Source organism: Montipora foliosa, chromosome 14 (assembly GCF_036669935.1).
Source record: "Montipora foliosa isolate CH-2021 chromosome 14, ASM3666993v2, whole genome shotgun sequence".
NCBI classification, from domain to species: Eukaryota; Metazoa; Cnidaria; class Anthozoa; order Scleractinia; family Acroporidae; genus Montipora; species Montipora foliosa.
In genome coordinates, this window is record NC_090882.1 from 21788401 (window position 1) to 21795900 (window position 7500).

Genomic DNA, 7500 nt, shown 5'->3' on the forward strand with positions numbered 1-7500 from the left:
ATTATTATCTCTGAATAACTGTTGTAAAAACATACGAAGATTGTTTGAAAACGTTGAGACGGAGACTATGCTTTTGCTTTCTCGGCTGAGGTTGCCTCTAGCAGTTTGCGGCCGAGAAGTCTCTCGCCCGTTTCTGATTTCATTTATGTCTGACAAATCGTCGCCCCTGTTTATGATATGTGCCTTAAAAATCTATTTCTGACCCAGGCAAAATGATTTTCTATCAGATACTGTAATTTTTTTATTTTCAAAGTAAAAGGAATCGCTGTAAATATTATAAAATTACTCACCTTCAATCGACAGCACTTCGACATCGATGCGCCTTCTGATTTTCTTGTGACTCAAGTTACCCAGGACAACTTGCGAACTCGGTGAACAATACCGACATCTATATTTTTATATTTTTATATTTTTTGTTTATTATCATATCATGTCAGTTATTTGCTTTTGTATTATGTAGATAAATATATATATATATATATTATTATTTTTATAGCTTTTATTATTATATTATTGTGAGGCGCCTTAGAACTTTAGGATCATGTGCGCATTATAAATAAAGTATTAGTATTAGTATTAGACATCACCTTGCGCGCTCTGTTGAGCAATACCGATACCACCTTGCGCGCTTGGTAAAGCAGATCGAGAATGCTTTTCCCAATACAGTACTAGAAATAGTCTTCACTACATGTGCCCCCGCGTAAGATAATACGGATGGCAGTTGAGGTGTTTTCCCACGAATATGTGCTGCACATTGTGATCTCTTCATATTATTTTACATGTAATTAGCAGTAGGTAAATGAAAGTGAAAGAAGCAAGGAAAGGATGGGCAACAACAAACAGCATTTTTTTTTTAAATTTCCATCAACGTTTATTGATACCCTATCAATTGAAAAGCAATTTCCGTAATGCCTTGAAAATATGATAGTAAAACAGGAACAGGAATATTCAATGAATAGAAGACTTCAAGGCAACATTTCGCATTTCGTACGACTTCATACTTCATGCATGTGGTTCTTTCCACGCTACCTTGAAATACAATGAAATAGGAACAAAACTCACTTATTATATTCGGATCGCTGATTAATATTATCTGTGAATAACGGTTCAAAAAAATGATCGAAGATTGTTTGAAACTGTTGATACTAAGACTATCATTATGGTTTTGCTTTTTGAGGTTGCCTCTAGCAGTTTGTGGGCCGAGTCTGTTGCTTCTGTTTCTGATTTCATTTGTGTCTGACAATTGTCACCATTGTTTATAACTTGTGTCTGAAAATTGATCTGTGACCCAGGCAATATGATTTTCTATCAGATACTGTAATATTTGATTTTCAAAGTAAAAGGAATCACAGTACATATTCGAAAATTTCTCACCTTGAATCGCTATATCGATACTCCCTTGCGACTTTCTGCCTCATGACTCAAGTTACCCAGAACACCTCGCGAACTCGGTGAACAATACCCATACCACCTTGCGTATCCTGGTTAAGCAATACCGATACCACCTTGCGCGCTCGGTTGAGCAAATCGAGATTGGCTTGCACGTGACGTCACTGTATTTTCCATATTTGGGTATCCGCCATGTTGGGGTTCCACCGCGGGTAAAATTTACATGTGTTTATTATGCATATATGCCATCGCTGTGTACTATACGATGAGTTCTTTGGAAAGTGAACGCGTCCCCTCGCTTGACGAGCTTTGTAGTAAGATCCCAATATTGTCGGAGTATTGTGCTAAACTTGACGACAACGTAAAACGAAGATACGTTGAAAAAATCGCCGAAATTGGAGTCGATCCGGTCACCATTCCCGATCAACAGTTTGACACGGAGTGCCTTCCACCTATCGAAGCGATGGATTTGCTTAGCTACTTGGTTTTGGAAACGAGTTTCTACACGAAAGAGCAGTTCAAAGCATACAAGAGTTTGGAAGCCTACAACTTTGTGGTTTCAGGATTTTTATCAGGCATTCAAGGCTGTGTTGTCGCTGGAAAGCACGTTGTTACAGGAAAAGTGAGACATTCACAAAGAATGAATGACCCTTTGATCTACGTGTGGGTTGTCGCCGAAAAAGACGGAACAGTCAAATCAGCCCACTGCTTAGGGTGCAAAGCAGGGCTCTCGGAAACGTGCTCGCATGTTGCAAGTGTGTTGTTTTATATCGAAGCGTGGACGAGGATTCGCGGTAAGTTGGCCTGTACCCAAGTTAAATGTACGTGGTTGTTGCCATCATTTGTAAAAGATGTCCCATATGCAAAAATGCGCGACATAAATTTGACCTCCGCCAGAAAACTTAAAGCGGATTTGGATGAAAAAATCGATAACTTAGGAGAGGCTCAGGCAACATCCTTCATCGGCAGCAGAAGAGAACTAACAGTACAAGTTCCCACGGAGACTGAAATGAACACCCTTTATGAAAGTCTAAACAAATCAAAAATTAAACCAGTGGCTTTAAGTCTTATCAAGCCCTACTCTGACCAGTTTGTATCAGAAAGCAGCAGTATCCAAACAATCCCAGACCTTTTTGACAATGACAATTTAAACCTAACATACACTGATTTACTAAAGAAGTGCTTTAATGTAGAAATTTGCTTGTCAAGTAAAGACATTGCACAAATTGAGAGAGATACACAAAGCCAGGCAAATGGGAGTGCATTTTTTCGACATAGAGCGGGTCGTATTGGTGCGTCAATGAGTGGAGCAGTCTGCCGGACAAACCCAGCACAGCCATCACAATCACTGATCAAGACAATCTGCTATCCAAATTTATTTAAAGTAAACACAAAAGCAGTGATTCATGGGTGCAAACATGAAGCTGACGCAATTAAAGCCTATGAAGAAGAAATGAAAAACAGTCATGATGACTTTAAACTCTCGCAGTGTGGGTTAGTTATCAACCAAGAGTACCCTTGGATTCATGCCACTCCAGACTTCTTAGTATCTTGCTCATGCTGTGGACTGGGGTGCGGAGAGGTCAAATGTCCTATTTGTATTGACCGATGTGACTTTGACAGTTATGTTTTGAAGAAGAATGCTTGCCTGGAAAAGGTAGCCGGTAATTTCCAGCTGAAACGAAACCACAACTACTTTTTTCAAGTTCAACAACAGCTTTTGACATTACCTGAACGGAAGTACAATGATTTTGTTGTTTGTGCTTTTGACAGTTCTCACCGTGCAACAATTACCAAAGAGAGAATTTACCCTGACCATGGTCACTGGAAGGAGGTTTTGCCAAAAGTTACGACTTTCTGGAGAACATGTATTTTGCCTGAAATTTTAGGCAGATGGTACACAAGGAAGTGTGACATTTCTGATGAGATACCACAAGCAGGTGTTGGAATTTGTTTCTGCAGAATGCCATCATGTGGAAACACTGTGAAATGTGGAAACCCCCACTGCCCATTTGTTGAATTTCACCCCTCGTGCTTAGCAATCTCAACCCCGCTACCAAGGGTGTGGTACTGCCCACACTGCTGCAGGCTACCACAGTTTAAGCGGTCGAAAAAAGGAAAGGAGAAATCTCCAGAAATAATGGCTAAGGCTTTATCTCTCAACAGTATTTGTATTTGCCAAGCAGTGCCCCAGCAATCTGACAAATTACTTGAGTGCCACAGCGATGATTGCCAGAGTGGAAAATTTTTTCACTTGACCTGCCTTGGTTACAAGAAATTGCCCAACAACAGCAAGACAATCTGGAAATGCACCGATTGCAAAACAAAACATGCAAAGCCATTTCATGCCAGCACTGCAGTTCCAGGGACATGTCAGGAAACCCCAGTTGCACCTACCACTTGTTCTTCTCAATCTCATGATGATAAACCTACGTCCTATGAACTGGACAATGCACAAGAATCTTATCATGACAGTGAAGAGGAAAGTGCTGATGACGTGGAGGTTACTATGGTTACAACTAGTGAATCTGAACGATATCGTCCACTCAGAAATCTTGATGAACAAGATTATCAGCTTATTATGTCCCCCAATGGTTGGCTTGATGGTGCAATTATCCACAGTGCACAGGTACTTTTGCAGAAAATTAACCCTTTGATTGAAGGTTTTCAGCGTCCTACATTATGTCCAGTGCGAAATTTTAATGTAGTTTCTGGTGAATTTGTACAGTTATTGCATACAGGACACAATCACTGGGTTTGTGTTAGTTCAATAGGATGCCTTCCCGGAACAGTCAGACTGTTTGACAGTCTATATCATGACATCATCTCACAAGAAGTTGAAGATCAGGTCAAAGACTTAGTATTAGCAGACAGCTTCCAGAAACTCGAGTATGCACCCTGCCAACAGCAAAGAAATGGAAGTGACTGTGGCGTTTTTGCTATTGCTTTTGCGACAAGTCTTGTATTTGGATCCAATCCACAAAACCTGAATTTTGACATTACAAAAATGCGACCACATTTAGTGGCCTGTCTTCAAGCTGGTCTGATGTCTCAGTTTCCATCGTTTTAAATTTTAGTGACTTACAAGAACCGTTGCAATAATTGCAGCATTAAACTTTTTTTAGCTACCTGGACAGCTATCTCACATTGTAAAGTAAATAGTTTTTGAGACACACAAAAAAGCTTCAGGTGTTATTGCTATTTATTTACAAAATAAACTGTTTCAACCAATTGGCCACCAGTAAGGTTTGACAAATTAAAATACTTCCCTTTCATTGCTTTACAAATCGTAATCTCCTTAACCCTTCCCTCCCAAGATCTGAAATTCAATTCTCCTAACTGATGACCATACAAATCTTTGTTCTCTGTTCTTGAGAATTTGGTGTAACATAAAGACACTTTCCCATAGTTGATAATTTTCCAAATTCTCACCACCTGTCTCCTTAACAGAGTAGTAAAATCGTTAGGAGAATTTATTTGCTAGTCATTCCTGGGAGTGAAAGGTGTAAGTTATAATTTTCTAATGTAGGCATATGATAAAGAACTTCAACCTAATAGCTTAAAAAACTGCAGCCATTAAGGGATATAAATCTAGTGGTAAACATCTAAGTACCTTTCCTTTTTGTACAGTTATTAATGATCAATGATGAGGATATCTTTACAAGTAAGCAAACTGTCTAACTGGTCATCTCTCATTTGTCTTTTTTCCCTTTTCGAAATATAATTAATTAAAACTGGCTGTTTTTGGTTTTACAAGTTGTATTTTCAAATAAATGAACTGGGAATGACATGACAGGATGAACCTCTCATTGTTATAATTAATAAATATCAACTCCTTAGCTTTACAACGACTCCGGGTCAATTTGTATGTTCAAATAAATCAACTGGGAATTACATGACAGGAGAAACCTCTCATTGTTATAATGAATAAATTTCTTTCAATTTCTTGGGTTTAACATATAAAATTAGCTTTACAAAAGCACATTGTTACCTTTGGGGAGGGGGGGGGGGGGCACTCAACATATCTTTAGCTGGGGAGGTACGGCTTAGTCACTCATCTCCCAATTTTTCATAACCAGCTGGAGTCATAATACCCTGTCTCAGACAACAATGAACATCAAAGAATATGGACATCTAAAATATCCTCTAAACGCCGGAGTTGCTTGTGGGTCAACTGTCTGGTGGTGTTTCAAAACTAATTTTCATTCTTTAATCTCCTCATTGAACCTCTTAGAATCCCATTTAATTTCAGGCGAAATCCATATTTGAGACAAAAAATCCCTAAAAACCATATTCAAATTGGCCACACAACCCCATAAGGGACTTCCCCCAGGTGGTGGTACACACATTTACAACATTTTAAAATTAAACCAACAAATTTTGAAACAGCATGGTTTACATAAGTACAATGGAATCCCAGTTTTGTAAATCCTCTATTTTTTAAAGCTTCTGATAACTTGGACTCGGAGTCATTTCCTCTCTTAAACTATTTTTAACCATTGATTTGAACTCTCTGATTTCACAAACCAATTTACACTAGCCTTAGAGGTTAACAAAATTGGGATTCCATTGTATTTTGCACAGATTAATCTAATCAAATGGGACAATGGGGCCACATAGATTGACAAGTCCAGAGCAAACTCTGAGTATGCGGTCGATCATAGGTACCTGGATCTCAGGATTTCCAGTTGGATTACAGGTTAAAAAATCTACTGACAAGGTACTCTCAAGAATAGTGTATTTCCTGCGTAAAAGTCCTATAACTCGTTCAACATGGATCCTAACATGTGCGATCCCCCTTGTTCTTTCAACGTCAACAGGGTCCAGTTGTTCTTTTCCTTTAGTGAATGCTGGAATTATGAGTTTTGCTTGTTTAAGGGCAACACCATCGTGAACAGTGAATCCCCTGTCTGCGATAACTAGATCCCCAGGAAGCAAGTTGTTGAGCAGCCCACAATTTTCCGTGAGATACTTGTCTGAGGTGCGTCCCCCCCAGGCTTCTGAGACAAAGGAGATGCAGCCTTGAGGGGTTATGCCGATGAGGACCTTGACTGTGTTGTGGTGTTTGTACGAGCTGAACGTTTGTGCTCTAGCCAGGAGGTTTGTCGGTTTTACACAAAAAACTTCAAAACAGTCAATAATGACGGTTGTCTTATTTCCCAACGAAAACTTAAAACACTGGGGCATGGTCTTCCAAAGTTCTTCCCTCTCTGGCCACCTGATCAGTGGGGACAACCGCACATCCATGATGACCAGCCAGTGTGCAAATGTCCTTGATACTGTGGACATAGAGACTCCAAATCGGTAGGCCAAGTCTTGGTGTGGAAGATTGAGTCTCAATTTCATCAGTACCATAACCATCTCTTGAAATAAAAAAAGGGATTGTGTTCTTCGTTTGACATGGGGTGCAACATGATTAAAAGTGGCTTCCAGTACTTCAAATGTTGGCAAACCAGTGTAGAAAGACACTTTCCCGTTATCATCTTTGAAATAATTTTTGTCAAAAGGCTTGCTAGTCACTGACTCAGCAAACAAGTAATCAAACTCTTCTGTTTGAGTTGAGGCATCACTTCGTGGGCAGTCCTTGATGGAAAGAGATTCCACGGAGCAATATAAATAATCGAACGCTTGTGTTTGAGTAGAGCATGTGCTGTGTGTTGCTTGCTCGTTGGGATCTGATTCTTGCTGGTCTGTAGGTTGCAAGTCTAAGTTCTCCACTTGGACTTGTTCTGAACTGGTACTTGCACTTTCGATCTCAGCAGCAAAATCAGCAAGGGGAACTCCAGGCTCATTTAATTTCTGCTGCTTCAGTGAACGTTCTTGTTCCTGTTGTTCCGCGTGACGTTTTCGCCTTTCCTTTGACCTCTCCGCTCGAGCCTCTCGCGATTGCGCTTGATGTTGTTCACTTTGCGTCGCCGTTTTGTCATGGCCTAAATTGAGAGTGGGAACCCAGTCAATATTGTAACGATCCCACAAAGGAGCTGCAGTTCCAGAATGGAAATGTTGGTCGCAAACTTTATCGCTGTTCAAGATTTTATCCGTAAGATCAGCACGGCTTATTGCAGAGATCCACAATCGCCGTCGCTCGATACTCAATTTCTCAACTTCTGG

At 40.0% G+C, this 7500-nt stretch overlaps 3 protein-coding genes across 6 annotated transcripts in view; 1 reads left to right on the forward strand and 2 right to left on the reverse strand.

The window, feature by feature from the left end:
* The window catches only part of LOC137984950 (uncharacterized), a 35221-nt gene that overhangs the window by 24458 nt on the left and 3263 nt on the right, over positions 1–7500 (reverse strand). Inside the window, exon 1 of one of the 4 annotated variants that reach the window (XM_068832317.1) lies at positions 1375–1402. The exons of 2 other annotated variants lie outside the window; for them this stretch is intronic. The gene's annotated coding sequence lies outside the window, so the exon portion shown is untranslated. Of the gene's footprint in view, positions 1–290; positions 335–1374; positions 1403–7500 lie in introns of those variants that run through there. One more of the 4 variants, XM_068832316.1, reaches the window with a different exon arrangement.
* On the forward strand, positions 1629–4479 carry LOC137984952 (uncharacterized). The gene is made up of 2 exons (XM_068832320.1): positions 1629–3486; positions 4198–4479. The coding sequence occupies exons 1-2, from the start codon at positions 1655–1657 to the stop codon at positions 4457–4459; spliced, it is 2094 nt and encodes a 697-aa protein (XP_068688421.1). The 5' UTR covers positions 1629–1654; the 3' UTR covers positions 4460–4479.
* LOC137984959 (uncharacterized) overlaps positions 5968–7500 on the reverse strand; it is a 1682-nt gene continuing 149 nt past the window's right edge. The window contains exon 1 of the mRNA XM_068832333.1: positions 5968–7500. This exon is cut by the window's right edge and continues 149 nt beyond it. Within this exon, the coding sequence (XP_068688434.1) occupies positions 5980–7500 (1521 nt within the window). The 3' untranslated portion in view covers positions 5968–5979.